Raw genomic sequence first — 18,365 nt, 5'->3', positions numbered from 1 at the left:
TGAGTTGGGAGCTGTCAGCAGTGATGATGGTGGTGGCCAATGGGACTCATGGGAATGGGGCTAGAAGGGATTAAATGAGCTTCAGGGCAACACCTGAGGTGTAAACACAGCCAAGATCACGGGAAGAGCTCCCACACCAGTCTCATCCCCGTGCTCTTGCTTATTGAACCAGGACAATAAAATTGTTTGTTTCTCCAGAGCATGGAATGGCTCAGACAGTTGTTACTGGCTTGGGCCCTTCCACACTGCCTGCACTCAGGCTCATCTCATAGGGAGCAGACAGGATTGCTAGAACAGGGAGGATATAAAAACTGCTACAGCTAGGCCAGATTCTTTACTCCTGAAAGCAGGCCCAAACCTGATGAACTTCTAGTAATTTACAGCAGTGATTAATCGGTTCTTTATTTTTCAAAAATTGTGGTTAGTTTATATCCCAAACGATTAGCTTTGTGACCTTCTTGCATGGTGACTGAAGCTCACACATGTCACCTTTACAACAGCCCACGTGACAACAACAGCTGGCAAGTTGCAACATGGAGGTAAAGTGTGTGGTTATGACTGTTGGGCTTCAAGAATCATAGAACAGTTAAGGTTGGAGAAGACCTCTATGAACATTGAGTACAAGATGAAGGCTGCAAGGAAACATCAAAGATCATGATGTTAAGTGATTGTAATACTGATCTGGCCTTAGCTTCAAACCAGTTCTGGCCTCTGTGGCTGCTCCAAAGCTTCAAGAGTCTGTTTGTGGTTTTCTGAAGGTTACCACTCACACCAGCATGAGTCTGTGCAAAGCAGAAAAGGGAATTCATGTCCTGCTGGTCTGTAACCCAGTCCTGCTGCTACATGCAAAGGATGCAATGAGCATGTCATCCAGACACATAAAGGGAACAAGAGGTCTGGCGACCACTTCCTGGTGGTGAGAATGATGCTCCAGTTCTGCTGCTCTAAAAACCATATCTCTTTGCGGTTAATTTTTTAGACACTCAGCTAAAGAAGAAGATGAATACAGATAAGCAGACAGTAAATTCCAACACATGCACCAAAAAAGGGCTAGATAACAGAAAGGCAGCAAGACAAAGACAAAAAAAGGAGTCTGCAGAAGAATATACATGAAAAATGAAAAAGAGGATGAAAGTTAAAGAATGATGTTATTATAGGTGTAATATAAAAGAACAAAAATTAAAAGGGAAATACTAAAGGCAGGCAGGGATGAAGCCATGAAGATTATTCTAGTCTGTGCCTTGCCAAACAGTATGTAATAAAAGTTGAAATTGTTCCCCCATGGTATTGTTGTGTTACCTATTTTAAACTAATTTCTCAACTCTTGGAAATCTGTGTAGCTCCATTAGCTTCACTATATGCCAAATCACATGTTAGCTGAAGATTGGTCCTTTTCAGATAAATATGTCTTTTCTGGGAAATCAACAGCTTTTGCCAAAACCTCAATCTCAGTGAGATTTCATACAGCCTGAGAGCAAGCACAAATGGCTTGTACAGAGAATTACTTTTACTGAAATTCATTTTTTTCTCATTAAATGCCAATACTTAGCAAGTCTAGCAAGCTTATGATTCCATGTGAGACTTATATAAAATATATTAAACTCTGAATCTTGAGACTTTCAGTGTTCCTTTGAATACTACTATGCCACATGCTGTCTTGAATATATTTTATTCATAATATTGGATTTTTGCAATCATATATAAGGTGAACACTTTGTTTTAGGCCATTTTAGGTGACTAAGGAAATAACGTATACTTTCTGTTTGTTTGAGGGGGGATTTTTAGTCTGTAAACTTTAGAAAAATATATTCTTCTATGTGCTTCCTTCTTAATTGAGATGATTTTTAGATAGCATGCAGGCTCTCCGTAAGCTGGAACATTTGAAAGCAAATAGAATGTTAATGCAATGTTTAAAGTACAGCTCAAGATTTGAGTTTTTAAGATGTCCTACTCTTTAATTGTATAGTCTGATTAAGACAGACCTCTGGTACACAGTCTCCCTTAAGTATCTCCCTTGCATATATATGTTGACTTTATGACTTCTGCTTGTTATACACCAGCCATTCAGTCCCATCTTAGATTGTAGTCACATGAAAATCATTTACATTCACCTGCTGGCTATGTAAAATAAACAGCTGGCATAGCTTTGTACAAAGCAGTACTGGCTTTCACAACTGCCTAAGAAGCCATTGTATTTAATTTAGTTTTGAAAATATTTTCTATTTTGGAATGGGATTAATAGAATTAATATGACTCCTTTGCTCTACTGAGAAGCATAAAAGCAGTTGCAAAACTTCTGGCAGACGTTTCAAAAGTGCACTGCAAGGAGCTGAAAACCAGTGTGCTCAAAACCCACCTATTTCTGTTCTGCTTTTCCTTTTTCAGAGTGGTGACTCCATATATGGACAGTGTAGCAAAGTCTACCATTTCCAGTATGTAACCTAACTAACTTTTCCCATTGGCCCAAGCATCATTACAGCTGACAGCTGAGAGAGATCACCTGCATTTCCGTAAGCAGATTGATCAATTCAGCATCTGCGGCAGCTCAGAGGTGCCCTGGCTCCTGCCGTCTGGACTAGCTTGACTTGGCTTGACTTGCCCTGCTCACCTCACCTTCCCAGAAGGCAACAACACTCTCTGAGCCAACAGGCAATCAATCAATCTCCCACTTCTTCCTCATTCTGCTGCCAGCCAGAGGGCTCGAGGTGAGCACAAGAGATGGGCAGCCTGGGCAGGCTGGGCTGCCACCGCCGTACCAGCCTCACACCAAATACACAGAGAGAGCCTCCAACTCTGAAATTTCTGCTCTAAAATGCAGATGGAACTGCAGTACTGCACTGCTACTCCACCCAAGTAAACTTTTGCTTAGGGTATAATTGTGACATTTGGTTAGGGAGCTTCTGACAGCACTCACTGCCCGGCACACCACGAGCCAGGCTGCCCGGAGCCACACCGTGCCAGCCCTGGGCTGAGCACTGGGCTTTGGTGGCCGATCAGACTGGGGGCCTGATCCCAGTTCTGGTAATCTAAATCCCATATAACTCCTTTAATACCCAAGGAGGTCCTGCAGAATTAGGCTGCTGTAAATCAGATCACAATGTGCACCTAGGATTTTAAAGTGCATTACAAGGAACTAATTACTTAACACAGCAATGTAACAATCACACTTGGTGAGACAGCAGTGGATTTTAATATAATATATTAAATTTTTAGAAAATTAAATAAAATAATATTTTATTGTAGCACTAAATCCAAGTAAAGAGTAATTTTGGGGGAGCTGAGAGCAAAATCCGCAGAATGAAACAAGAGTCATTTCACAAGAAAGAAATGGAAGAGGGGAATAACATTAAAATCTCTCTGGCATCTACCAAAATTTCTTTTTTCAAATAAGGAGTAATAACCTATATTACATTCTGTGTGCGAAAAATTGTACAAAATCTGAACGACTGGAGTAAACAGACTTGTAGGCACCTTGCAGGGAGCAGGAAATGTTGCATTGGGTGTAGAACTGAGGTTACCGAACGAGATCAAAGGTTAATTTACAGGAAACTTGATACAGTTACTCACTTGTTGATCCTGCAGTTTAACTCCAACTACCCTGAAGGTGTTCGTGGCCGTGTTGTGGTATATGTTGATTCTGCTGAATCCCTGCTGTCCAGGTTTGATTGGCACCCATTTCTTACTGGTATCGTCATAGACCATAACTGAAGCTCGGGCTTGGCAAATACTCTGTTCACTGGAGAGAGAAAACGACAAAAACAAGAAAAAAGGCAGTGAATTTGCTGCTTCTTACCACAAACTTGTAAAGGAGAAGAAACCAAGAGAAACTATCAGAACTGCTTACAACATATGTTTTATAAGAGATCTGCGAATCCTTTGACTGTGATCTGGTAAATTAAAGCTGACATGTATGTGTTCATAGACTTAAAAAGCCTCTTATATGCTGCTGTTTTGAACTGATAATCTATTTTATATAAAACATTAAGCCCTGAGACAGAACCTGCATCACATAAATGTTATGAAAACTGTCCAACAGTATGAATGCTCCATTTATTTTATGTACCTATTGGCAAGTGAAGCCTTTCACATTTGCATGAAAACCTACCAATATTTTACAGCTTCCTGACAAAACAAACGTGACATCCACAGCTGAGTTATACATTTAAAACTGGAAGCAAGCAGACCTTGAACCAGAAGCCATGTTAGGTAAACTGAAGAAATCAATTAAGTTAATCCATCTGATGCCTAATACCCAGACCTGCTGACGCACTTAGAGGTCCGAGAATACACGGTGCAAAACACACAAGAACTCTTTTTTCCTTCATCCTAGTAGCAAAGAAAGTGGGAAACGGGAATCCATGAATGTCTGCATTCCAGCATTAAAGTACCTACACTTTGTATAGCATTAATAACTATTTTTCTCCTTTAGATTCACAGTAATTCCTTAGTTCTTTACCTCTTACTTGCATATCCTGACTAACATACTGGAATGGTAATAAAACACACCCATCATGAGCAAGAAATGCCACTGGCAAATGATGCTGTTGAGGTGACATGTCAATATAGATCAGGATTTCAATTCTCTTGACTTCCCAGTCACTTTTCTTACACCAGAGGGAATAAGAGTTCCTAATATGAAGAAAAAAACCGAATCCTGCAAATTTTGAAGATGTAAGATCTTTAATGTAACAGGGATATTCAAAAAGCAAATAGACCTAAATGAAACTATGTAGGATATATGCCCTGCAAAAATTTTAAGTTCACGAGTGTCCTCTTAACTTTAGACCTATATATATGTGTGTGTATATATATACATATACACACACATACACCTCCCTTCCTGAGCCCAAGCTGTATTAAATAATTTTCCACAATGCAATATCAAGCACTAATCCTCTTTGCACACAAATCTTTTTTTTCCTCCCTTCTTTGTTTGCTTTTACCTCCCTAGCATACACACACAAATACATGAGAAGCTCCTGGGTGATGCTAAACCATATTGCTGCACTGCCACCACGCCAAATTACACCCCTTGTAAATCATACCAACTGCTGCACACCCAAAGCCGCCTGACCCCATCACTGTCATCATTTTAATGAAAGGGAGCACGTTACTGCAAGTATTAAGAGGATCTGGGTAGATTACAGCAGCAGTTTTCGATCTTTTCTGATTTGTGGGCCTCAAAAAGATTTCCAAGGCAGATGAATCCCCCATGGTACACTAAAGCCTACTAACTCTGGCTTGTTTTATCAGTCACTTCACAGAGCCTCCAGGTAGCCCACAGACCTCCTCCAGGCTGCGGGTAAGAGCCTGAAAACTCCTCACAGGATTTACAGAGGGAGTAAGGACACTGGCAGACATCTAAGAACAATGTAAAAAAATTCAGGATAAATTGTATTTTTATTATGTAGCATGGAAACCGCTAAATTCTGTTATTGGAGCAATATATTCAGATCAGAAAGACTAAACATTATTTTATCTATATTCTTCTTCAGAATTTATAAAATTCAGCTCATCCACCAGTTGCTGTTGCTTTGTTACGAGAGATACCTGGAGAACAGCTGTGCCTCTGCTGATTTACTTACCCAGCAAATACCTCTCTCTTCTTTTTTTCTTAAGGTAAGCTAATGTCTTGTGGCAGCTCCTCCATATCTGACACTAGCAGCTGAGGGATTTGAGCTCACTCCAGCCTGCCTAATCCTCCAGCTGGTGCAAGAGACACAGCTTGGCAGCAGTGGCAGCATTGCCTGCATCCTCCAGACCTGCCTGGGGATGCCCAGTCTGTCTTGGATTCACAGATGGGGAGAATGGGAGAGAAACATACCAGCAAAAAGGCAGGTACGCTGGATTAGCTTTGCCATGTGGAAGTAGAATGGCCAAAAATAACCCTCAGTGCAGTCGTGTGGCTGAATGGTGACCACCTGCCTGTGCTACAAGGTTCCATCTTCAGCTCCAGAGGTGAGGGGATCATCAGCTGCCTAGGGCACAGTAAGCCCCTGCCCAGTGAGCCCGTGGGATCCCAGAAAACATTATCCCTTGGAGAGTCACACTCGGCCAATGTGACACCATGTTCTTCCCCTCAAGCCTCGCCAGTCACTACAAGCCTCACTGTACACTAAAGTAAGCAAGAGCACATCAGTGGTTTCAATCAGAGCAAGCCTTGGACCCAATGTTGCCTCCATTTCAGGTGAATTTTGGAACCCACAATTATCATTAGCTTCTTAATCAGTCAAAATTAATTAAATTATCCTTCCATACAACAACAAGAACACACCTAACCATACAGACACCAGGGCCTTAACATGGCATTACTCATAATGCCATATCCAGGTTCCAGTAGATATGGCAACTTTGCCTTCAGCTTTTGCTGTCACTAAAATCGACAGCATATAACCTGCTACTGCCCCGTGACTGAAACACAGATATAGACCTCAGGAGCAATATTTAATGCATGATGACCAATTGTTACTGTAACATAAAGCAACAACACATTGAGCTCAATCCCTGCTCTCCTGCAGTCAGTGGAAGTTTTTCTTCATTCATTTAAATGGAAACAGGATTAAGCCTGTTATCTGGCCTCCAGTGAAATAACAGAAAGGAACATAAAACAAGTACAGCACAAGGGGAATCCATTCTTGCAAACCACTTCATCAATTTTTCAACATCCAAAATGCTCCCAGGGACCCACTGCTAGATTGCTGTCTCACCCTAAATGGAAGATGTAACTCTTTATCCTGAAGATTTTTACTCTCCTACACATAAAAGGCACAACTGTCCCACTGCTACTTTAAGAAACTTCCCTGAAAACAGCTCAGAAAATGTTGCTCATAGAAAGGTCAGTGAGAATCTCTGTATTACTCTCTGTGGAGTACATTATTTTAAACGTAAATCAAGCATCAGTAGTTTCACAAAGGTACAGCAAAAGTTTTGGTTATTTATTATTTATTTGGTTATACTTATGTCAACTACACATGACAGGTAACAAATATGGGTCTTAGTTGCACAATTGTGCATAGTCACTTTCCTCCTCCATGAGAAGAGTTTGTTAGATATTAGCATTTATACACAAAATTATGATTGGAGACTTCTAGAACTTACTTTATTTTCCTAATACACAAAAGTTACTGAAAAATGGATATATGTTGGAGGTCCATTAAATTTCACATACCACATCAAATATTACTAACTCCCCTACTGATTTTTTATTTTACATTAAAGTGCAGTCAGACTTATCCACCTGAGTTCCCACCATAGGAAATGATGTATAAAAAATATAAAAATTGAAACATAGGTTTTGATTACAAAATCATTCAGATTTGCTCTTAACATCTACTCCAACTCTGAGGCAGATTTAAGATATCTTATTTAAATGTGGAAGGGAAGGGGTTCTTCCTCGGGATCCAAATATTCACCCTTATTTATTCTGAAAGCATTTTCTCTCAGTGCTTTACATCTATGGGATGGCAAACATCTGCACCAGTACCACTTGTTTGCCTGAAGTTAAAGCAAATCTGCTTAACTTCCCATCTGATAGAAGCAGGCTGCACTGGGAAATCCTTCATTCACAGCGGGTACCTAAAATCCAGTGTTTGCTGTTGAGATTTACAGAATATTGTTTCAATATTACAAAACTATAAATTAAAAAAAATGTTTGCAGATCATACAATTTGTTTCATTCTGTGTAACCCATTTTCACCCGCTCTCTTCCATCTCTTGTGTTTAGGGTTCATCTTCAAAAATTAGCAGGTTGGCTAATTTGGAGTTTAGTCCTTCTTGAAAGGGTCAGTGTTGACCCTTTTTGCCCAACCCTGGTGCGTGTGGGCAGCCAAGCACACGCATGGGCTGGCCCCACAGATTTGCCATATCCTCCTTGCTTTGGTGTCAGCAGCACTGCCAGCCCTAAATGAGTCAAGTGAAACTCAAGGTACCAGATAAGGTACTACTGTATTTGGGGAGAACAGTCAAGGAGTAGCAATGAGGCTGCACTTCGAGGCAGTGCTGCAGAGGAGGTGCTTTCATCCTGAAATAACACTTCTCTCTTCTTCCATCTGTGCAGAACTTGAAAAAATGCAGCCCTTTCTTCCTGGCTTTTAGTAAACGTATGATTACCAAGAACTATAGCCAAAAAAGAGCCACAAAGGAGTACAGGAAAGATAACACAGGGAATCTTTGGGAAAATATCTGGGTTTTTTTGTGAATTATCACACGAGACTTAGTGCCATGGCTTGACTCTACCTGGCTGACTACAAATGATTAAGTAGCAGGAAGAAATATAGGGGTGGGGGGGAAACAAATGACAGAAATTTCTATGGAGGTTGGTAATGGAGGAGCCATGGATCAGAGAAAAGTCCTCCTGCTTCACTCTGCCTATACCAGTGGGTTATCCAAACATACGAGCTAAAATCTCAGGTTGGAACCACAAAAAACCTGTTATAGAAAATAAACAGGAAAAAGAGAGCAAACCATAATGTTTGGAGGCAAGTCTTTGGCTCTGAAAGGTATCCAAGACTTTTCTCTCTTGTCCCTGACTGGGAAAAAGACAAGTGGCCAAGCTGCAATGTGCTCCTTCACTGACCTGTTTTCTCTACTTACAAGGTTATCTTATTATGAACAAAACTTTTTCAGAGTATGGTATTGAGGAACTGAGCCCAGCTCTGACCAGATGGTTTGTGCAGAGCCTGCCATGGACCAGAGTTATCCCAGCCCAACCCTGGACCCCTTGTCCAGCACCAACCTACCCAGAGGTCACCTCTCCAGGGATAACGGGAGAGGTTTACAATACTTTCTCCTAGAGCCAGGACAACATCATACAGCTTTTGGAGGGTCACCAAATCATGCTCACAAAAGGTTTAACAAATATCCACGGCCAGCTAACTTCAGGATGAAACACCTAATTGTGTGGGCTCTACTCCAGCATGCCAGGTGGATCTGGACACTTCCACTATCCTTCATATTTACAGATGCAACTGTGTCCTTGGGGCAGAAGCTGTCTTAGCACAAACTGTGAAAGCTCCCTGACAGAAATCAAGCTCTCATGCTTTGAATCTATTACGGATCTACTTTGTTTCAAGCTGCTTATTATTCTCTCACCTTCAAACAACTCTTTTCTGGCATTCATAGGAAATGCAAACAGCTATTTTCACAAACATTTTTCATTTCCATCTCCCACACATTTGCCCCATAACCTTTAAAAGATTAATAATTAAAAATTATGTTGGACTGATCTAATAATTCTTATTGGTGTGAGAAATTGTTAATATTACTTAGCCCCAGGTTTGTCCTACTTGAGAACAAAACCTCAGCACATAGAACGTGTGAGATAACGCACAAGCCATTTAACACATCTCACTCTACTTGTCCACTGAGGCTGCCACAGAAAGTCACACTTGTGTGGTTAAACGTGACATGCAAGAAATTGCTGATGTTGATTTAAGAAGCCGACAGAATATTCTCCATATCAGCTTGAACAGCTAATGTAAGTTCAAAATCCTGCATATGGAGATGTGTGATCTGTGCAGTACACCTCAAAATTACTAAGCTACAATTCATGTTCCTGCAATATCTTAAAGTTGTTTTCACTATAACAAATATAATAATGACTGGGAGGGAAGGTGTTTAAGTAGTAATCTGAAACAGGTGGACATTTCTCTCCGACCACTGGATTTAGAGAACAAAAAAACCTGAGACACCCTCTGAACACAAGGTAGTCAGGTCATTCTGGCCATGCAGACTGTATCTGAGATCTGAACTCATTACAGATAAAGTCGCTGCAGTGCAGTGGCTCTCCAGCCTTCCCACCAGAGGTTCACTGCCAGCTTTGCTTATGACCACATTTCTCATTGGAAGCCTTATTCCTCCCTGTGACACCTTCTGGGACTTCCTTTTCAAAGTCTACTTCCCTCTGCAACCAAACTTGCAGCACAGCTGGTGTCACCATCGTACACCCTCCTTCCTCCCAGAGCACTGAAGAACTTCCTCAGCAATGCAGCAAGACCTCATAGAGAAAATACAGTATTTAGCCACTTGATCACACAAGAGCAGCTCCACAGGGACTTTACATCCAGATAGGAGCTTTTAATCCTCAGTGACATGCAGATGCTTGAATATGTTATAGCAGATATTCAGAATAATAGCAGTCACACTTTCATATATAATATGGAGGTGTCACAATGACTATGTCCATTTCCTGGCATCCCTTGAAAAACCAACCCATGCACCCAGTGGTCAGAAGTTCTCAATTTGCATTCACTCCTGGTTGCCTACTTGTGCAGAGACCTACACAACAATGCTGCCCTTGCCCCAGTCAGCCTGAAGTGAAGTCCAGTTCCCAGAGGAGCTGCTATTTTTTGGTCTCCTGCTCAGTTTGCCTGTTCACATTGAAGATTAGCCTTTGGTGCTGGGGTTTGGCTGCACTGCCAGTGGGAGATGAGCCTTTTGCAATGAGCATCTGCTGCAGGTGCCTGGCCATCACCTTTCTCCACTGTTAAACTCCAGCATCTAAAGAGTTTAATATTAAATAATTAGAAGAAAATAGTAAAAATACGAAGCTCCCTTCAGAAGCAGCTCTCAAAAAGACTGACGCTGTTAAAAAAAGTCATGACATACCTGCAAGACAAATACCTTATTTTATAGAGCAGTAAATGGAAATACTGATAACCTACAGTGTTATCAAGAGTAAGATGAACACCAGTTCACCTCCACAAGAAAAAGGATCAAGAATTACTCTCCTTTCTGCTAGGAATAAGACATTAATTTTGAATTCTCCCTTATTACGCAGGCATACCCAGTGGGAATTGATTGACATGTCCAGTATCTGCTGCAGACAGGTCAGCTGGAAACCAGAGTTTATGAGGCATCCAGGTCTCACACTAAGCCAGAACTTTGGCAGATGAGTTGCTAAATTTGGGAACACGCACGCAACCCTGGCATGACCAGAGAAACTTGCATAACCTTCTGTCACCCCTCAGTGCTCTCGAGCACAGGAGAAGTGAGCAGAAATACAAAAAATAAATACAGTATGCAAAATGTTAAAGCAGCAGAACAGATGTTCCACCTGGGCCTGACTATCAGTCCAGAACAACTCAGTCCTCAGCACTGCCAGCGAAAGTCCGTGGAGAGCCCTGACCCCTCGGTGTCCGCCGCAACACTGAAATAGCACATCTGCCAATCAGCGGAGATTTGGGGCCAGCAGGGCAGCCACAGATTGATGCCCTTGTAAGCTGGCACATCTGCTTAGTTTATGCTGCTGAGATTTTCAAACTATGTGGTGTTGTTAATTTTAACCCATCACTCTTCTGGCAGGTTTTGCAAACTGAAGCATAAGAATTCAAATGACTATAAGGGGAACTTCAGTCACCAGTATCTCAACTCAGCATCTTAAAACATGCTTAAAGAGACCTGCTTTGCAAAAGACACTTCACAGAGGAAGTGGTGAGATTAAGAGAAGTGCCACTACTGCTGGGCAGCCAGACTCCCAGAGCCATGCCATGATCTGGGAACCTTTCCCTTCCAATTTCCAACAAGGCAGTGTCACTGCTGTCTCCTAATGGAGAAACTCTACTGCTCCATTAATGCTTTGATTCACACAGCATTTCTTTCTGCAGTGAAGTGTGGTTCACTTTCAGATTTTGCATACCACCTTGAAGATATATTTTGGGAGTTCCTAAAAATAAACACCAAGTAAATGTTTAAAAGTTCCTAAAAATTAGTCAAGTAAATGTCCTGGAGAAACACTATGAACTCAATTAATCAAAAACAATAAAAAAGCAACTTGACTGGATCAGGTTGCTATTAATACAAACTATTTCTCTTTACCCTTAAATGACAGAAATAAAAACGAGAAGTAACTAATCTGGTAAAATACACATTATGCAAAACCTGAAACTGGACTGTCAAGTGAAAATACATGGCTGAAAGCTCTCACTCATGGGCTTTGAAAAGGCTTTGAAAGATCATAATCATAACTAATGACCAGGAGAGGTAGACTCGTAAATAAATAGACAAAATCAGCATAAAGGTCTTTCATTAAAGCTGGCATCGCTTTGCCTTGGTTTCCCTTCAATCCCAGAAGAAATGCAAATAAACCTGTGACAACTCCCCTGGAGCTGATGGAGGCAGACCAGGAATGAAGGACGCTCGCTTCATCAAGTCAGCTTCTCCCTCACTGCCAGGGGATGCATATTAATGTACCATTGCCATAAAAACTTAATTACCATTTTATACAATTATAAATTATTCTACAAGGCTATAACCAAAACACAGACCTTCTATGTTTATCACAATATGTGCTCTCCTTCCCATCCAGTCACATTAACTCTGGTCAACAAATTCCCTGCCAGTGTGCATGGTCCCCAGATACTTACGTGCCTGCCATCGAGGGGGACCTGGTCAGGCAATCCCACAGGAGTACACACTCAAATCCGGCACGTGTGCCTAAATCCAAACAGTCTATTTCACCTGAGCAGAAGACAAATTTGGCAGGGAGACAAGCCAGGAGTCTCTATGAAGGCTTATAACCAAAACAGGAAAGGGAAGCACTATTGAGAGAGCAGAAGGGCAGGAAGTAACACTAATACAAGAAGGGGCGGGGAAGGGACTTTAAAGAAGAAATGTATTATTTCTTATAACCGCTTTACTGAACAAAGGTACAAACAATATAGATTAAGATTAGATGCGCCGCCGTTGCCTCATTGGAGGCACAGATATTAAAAACTTTTTGCTTATTTTCTCAAGGAACAGGTTCGCTGTCCAGGCAAAAGCAAAAGCAAACAAAGCTCAGACCCAGAAAAAAATTGCTGTTATTCATTTATGGCATGGGTGTTTACACAGTGCAGAACCAAACCCGGAGGCCCCAGTGGTATCAAAGGCCCCATTCCACCTTGTAGCCAACCTGGGATCCTGGTGGCTGGCTGGGGTCTAGCTCCAGCCCAAAACTTTTAACTGGCACAGCATGGTGCAAAATTTTGTATTTCTCACCTACTTTGATGTCTTTTTTCCATCTGCCCAAACTTGACATGGAGCAGAGGCAAGCAGACACCAGGTAACTTCCCAAAGCACCCCACAAACTGCAGAGCTGCTCAGCTCTTGAAGAACTGCTGGAAACACAGCAAGAACCCATGATTTTACCACGGAGGCACACAGGCTTTCTCTTGGAGTCAGCACCAGACGCTCTGAAGTCTCCACTAATGAGCGCAAAACCTGCAGAGCCCTGAGGAGACCAGACCTCAGGAGACTGCACAATTCCTGACATCCTTGCAGTGGTTGCAGAGTGCAACATACACTTGAATAGCCTTAGATCCCTGTTTAATACATCAAGAAGACAGGAGTGTAAGAAATAGGCTGAATTTGGCAAGGCACGCCAGATACATAAATCCTTCAGCGCAGTTTCTGCTGGGGAGCAAGGGCTGCAAACACTGCTCCATCTGAGCAGAGGAGCAGAGTGTTTTTCACCTTCACTGGTTTTCCTGTTACAAGAGATTACTTTCATGGTTCAACTGAAAGACCTACAGAAACTGTTGGTGAAATGGCACCTAGTAAAAACATGGGTGTGAAAATCTGGTTGCTCTCATGATTGGCAGTGCATGGCCCATTCAGATGTAGTGTCTGGTTCCTCTGCAGAAACTCTCTGTATGACTGAAGAGTTTCATTTTTCAACTGATGGGGAAGTTTAAAATCAATGTGAAATAAAGTTCTTACTGACATTCGAGCACATATTTTTCTGCTGTGATTTTTTGCTCTATTTTTTTTTCTGTTTAATGAAGCATTTTATTATCATATTCCTAGGATTTCTATTTGGCTGCATTTTCCTGATGCTACACCTTTCTGCTTTGAGATCTCTGTGCATTTTGGGTACTACCTTGTTTTACTCAAAAAATCCTGCTTTTCATGAATTTAAAATCTGACATCATTTGGAGTCAAGTGGCATTTTCTCTGTAGAGCTCACACACTGCTTAGGTTATTATTGTAGTTTGTCAGTGCAAATAGTACTTTACTGCACGTATTAGAAAAGGACATAACCTGAAAAATGCATCTCCAAATAAGTATGGACACAAATCACTAATTGCCCAGATCAGCCACACTGTCTCCACTGTTCTATACAGAAGGATACAGGAAGATGGACTAAGTAAAGATCTGAGGAGCCTTTTTATTTCTCTGATGTCTTGTGTCTGAGACAGATATGGTCACTGATTTGGGGGGAAGGAGACAGCACTTAGTAGTCAGAATAGTCTTCCTGCTAAACCAAGCGGATATGATTCTCCTTACTCACAAACATCAGCTACAATAATATCAGCTAGAAAAGCCTGGTTTTAAAGATTTGTTTCTCCTGAACACAAACACCTTTGAGCACACCTGAAAACTCCCAGCCTTCCCCCAGCTCCTGCTAGCACCGTGCATGCCAAAAGTACAGCAAAGAGCACTACTGACACATCCAATGTCACCCTAGGAAATAGTGACAGTGAGTAGGACAAAGCCCAGCATTGCCTCTCCGTGCCCCTTTGATAAGCCAAATTAATTTCATTAAGCACTGCAGCATACATTCCAGCAGAAGTGCCTCTAATCACCTCTTTGCATTGCTAAAATGCCTCCATGGCCCTGGACTAGAAAGGGAGCACTTAGAAGGAAAAGACTCTGTGACAAATGACACGTAAGACCGAGTAGCTGACTTCTATCCAGTCCTCACAAAGGACCATATGCTGGATAAACAGATTATTTCAGTCATGTGTTGAGATCTGTGTGAGCAGATCAGGATTCCTAAACACAGAAGCGAAGCTTTAGTTGCAATTAAATGAATATTCCCATAGGTTTCTGAGTAGCACGTCTGCTGGTCATGTACTAGGTTTTCATGTTCCAAGGACACCCAAGTATTGTATTTGCTTTCTTTTGGAGAGTTTCATTACCAGATGAATTGTGATTTGTATACGATAATAATGTCATATATTTTTCAATCCTTAGAGCTATAGGCTGAACCCAGAAAAGTGAGTGTCTCAGCCTCAAAATGACTCATCTCCAAACACAAAACCCAGACAATTTTAAAGAATGAAATGAAGCACTGTGGAATGTGTTGTGCATACTATTAAACCCCCCATCATAATATAAAACTGTACCCACCTAAGAGTTATTTGAGTAGACACGATTAAACCACTTTTTTCATAATACGCATTTCACACCTTCCCAATATCTTTATACATTTATATCTGTTGTTTTTAATTCTGTTTCTCTCCAAAAGCATCATACTGTATTGCACAAATTTCAAAATTTGCAGATGGCAAGTCTTTCATTTACCGACCTCATGATTAAGAAATCTGAAAGTTCACACTGCAACTGTACACCCGAATTTCATAAACTACATCACGATTTCATGAATATATGCACAAATGCTATGCAACAGCATAAAAATATGCAGATATATATATTCAGATTTGTAAATCTAATTTCACAGCTGTTAATAGTCTTTTAATGTAAGACATTTCCTCATACACAGAGATTTGCAACTGTTAAACATGCTGATGAGACAAAAAAATTCCTTTTCCTCAGAAAGTTTAACCCTGTACATTAATATATGCTATTGCTCTCTCAAATCTCTTTTTTTCCATGCTCTCCACTCCTTTGAAAGGAGTAAGAGAGATACCAGAGAGGAGAGCAGAATATACTTATTTAGTATTAGAACAGTTAAAAATGTGCAGTGAGGTATGGTTCCTACTGCCACTTTGACAGCAAAACAATTGTTCCTGTGCTGAAAATGAGAGTCTTCTTGAGACTATTACTTTAGAATGCAATCCCATCATGGTTGAGGTCCAAGGAAGTTTACTCGTGGACTTAAGAGGGACAAGATTTAACATTGGTATAGATCCATTCAAGTAGTGATAAATAAACATATGGCAGAAAAAAAAAGTCTTTTAAAGGACCTGAGTTATGCAGAATTTGGGGAGTCCTATTTTTTCCTTCCAGGAAGCCCCTGGCTGTGAATTCACGCAGTGCCCTTTGCTAAGACAATTTCCTCTCTAACCCTCACTCCGCAGAGGGAACAGTCGGGACTCACCTGCTTTCAAGGGGATGGTTTTGGCTGATGCAAACAGCTTAGGTATTGCCTTAAGGAAATAACTGTATTGCAAAGAATTAACTCCATGGTTGCCTTCAATTTTCCTCTCTATAAACTGTGACGAGCAATGGGCAGTAAGCCCAGACCCCATGGTAAGCAGCATGGAACAAGTTATAGACCATATGGAGAGAAATAAACTGCCACTTCATACACAGGATATCTACAATGGTTTTTTGCTTGAGTCAGCTAATTGCACATCCGCAAATCAGCACATTTATAACAAATGGAGCATTATGATATCATGGGAAATCTATTTAATATGATCAAAGTCTGCCAGGAAAAGTCCCCCTGAAATTATGAAAATACTTAAGAGTCCTGAGTGCTGGGGACATTTTACAGTCCTTATTAAACAAACATTTTCATGTTGTTTCATGGCAGCCAGTGGCACCAAGGACTGTATCTTCTAAGCCTTCATGCCAGCAATCTCACTGCAGCCACCAGCATTGGCATCTCCCTGCTGCAGACAGAAGGCACCTCTGTACCTATGGTTAGAACCAGCCACACCATCCACAGCTCCTCCAGCAGCAGGTAAAGATCAGTTACTGCTCCCACCAGTAGCCTCAGATGAGGTGTACTATCTCCTGTCTTTTCCAGAAGCTGAGAATTAGAGTGTTGTAAACCCTCTTCTGTACTGCAGATTTTAAGAGGTGTACTTAGCTTCTCCACATAACTTCCTTTTGATGTTAAAGCATAGCAATGCCCTTGATCTAAAGAGCCATTAGAAATGATCTGAGTGCCAATATAAACTTATTTGGGGTATCAGTTAAAAAACATTCTCATATTTATGTCACCAAGCATATGCTGTCCTCCAACGTTGCTCCACAGCTGATGTGTTTTCACCTTCAGTTTGCATTTTTCCTTAGATTTTAGTAAACATTATGACGAGTGGTTTCAGCAGCTGTAGGCAGTGGTCATTTCTACTGCATACATTACTTTTTTTTGTAGCTCTTGACTTATGGGGTGGTCATATATATTGCTGGGGTTTGGATTTGAAACAAAAAAATACTAACTTCACTAGAGCCCCAAAGGGAAACCAGAAGCTTCTCACTCAAAGTTAGCCCTTGCTCATTTCTAGTACTAACCTTTGTTATTTAATGCTATCCATCGTTAAGTAACGTAATTCAAAAATCATGTTTTACTGAACAAATAAGATACTTGTATCATGAGACACCTCTACATCATGTTGTGGGCACCATAACCAGTGGAAGTGTTTATATCACTTTTTAGAGGCACATGGGTGGGAGAGGTACAGCCTAGCAGGTGTGAAAATAAGGGGGGGTTCTGATGTAAGGGATGCTGGAGTGAAGAAAACACATGTAAACACAACTTAAGAGACTGGAGGGGAAGCAGTTGACCAAAAAATAACCAGAAATCACATTTAACTGTATATTTATCACCTGCAGTTCTCTAAAGGCACGTGCTTGTCTGATGTTCAGGTTGCCAGTCTGAGGTCATTTGATATTAATTGGGAAAACACTTTTCAAGACAGCAATACCATCCCTTAGATGGTATTGCTGTGCAGGTTCTAGAAGGATGAGGACTAAGTTCACACCAAGATGAAGAATGCCTGGCCTTGTTTCTGACCTTGTTTCTGATATTTATGCTTCTTGGAATAGGATGGGTTGGAAATAATAGCTTACTTAAAGGCACAGGGAAACTTCAACTTGCAGAAGGATCCCTGAAGGTGGAATGGGTACAGCCAGCAGTTTGTCATGTCAACTCGCCACATCTTTCACTGCCATGTAACACACAGTAGTGCATACACACAGGGGAGCTCTCTCCTGTGACAACAGTAATGCATCTGTATTCCTTCCACATTTTTTACATCTTACAATAATCCCCTATAACATTTTACAGGACGCTGACATTGTTTTGCATGACTCAACACCTGCTCTATCCTTGCTGAAGTTGGTGGAAAGAGTCCCATTAGCAATTAGCCATTCTAGCTGCAGCAGAAACTTATCTTTGATATCATCTGTGTCATCAGTCAGGCAGTAAAACAAGGTAAATTATACTGGGCTATTGGAATCCCATCTTAAATCCAATGTCTGCACTGACGGACAATGAATGTGGCCTTGGTATTTGCAGATATGCTTCATCTGGGAAGAATAACAAATCATTCTTGGGCACAAACAGGCTGCACAATTGAGTCACAGTGTCTATGTGTTTATTCAGATTAACTATCTTCATTCTGAACATTGCAGATCTGACTGTCTGTAGCTTTCCATCATGGAAAAGGTAATGCCATTTTCAAGATGGGTATAAA

General features: G+C 41.1%; 1 protein-coding gene across 1 annotated transcript in view; it reads right to left on the bottom strand.

Annotated features, from left to right (window-relative positions):
- EVL (Enah/Vasp-like) overlaps positions 1–18,365 on the bottom strand; it is a 126,431-nt gene that overhangs the window by 66,911 nt on the left and 41,155 nt on the right. The window contains 1 exon segment of the mRNA XM_018082819.2: positions 3,568–3,736. Coding sequence (XP_017938308.2) covers positions 3,568–3,736 — 169 coding nt within the window.

Source organism: Manacus vitellinus, unplaced genomic scaffold, assembly GCF_001715985.3.
Source record: "Manacus vitellinus isolate BGI_N305 unplaced genomic scaffold, ASM171598v3 scaffold_6_pilon, whole genome shotgun sequence".
In the NCBI taxonomy this organism is placed as follows: Eukaryota; Metazoa; Chordata; class Aves; order Passeriformes; family Pipridae; genus Manacus; species Manacus vitellinus.
Note: the sequence above shows the minus strand (reverse complement) of the source record. Positions and strands in the feature narration are given on the sequence as shown.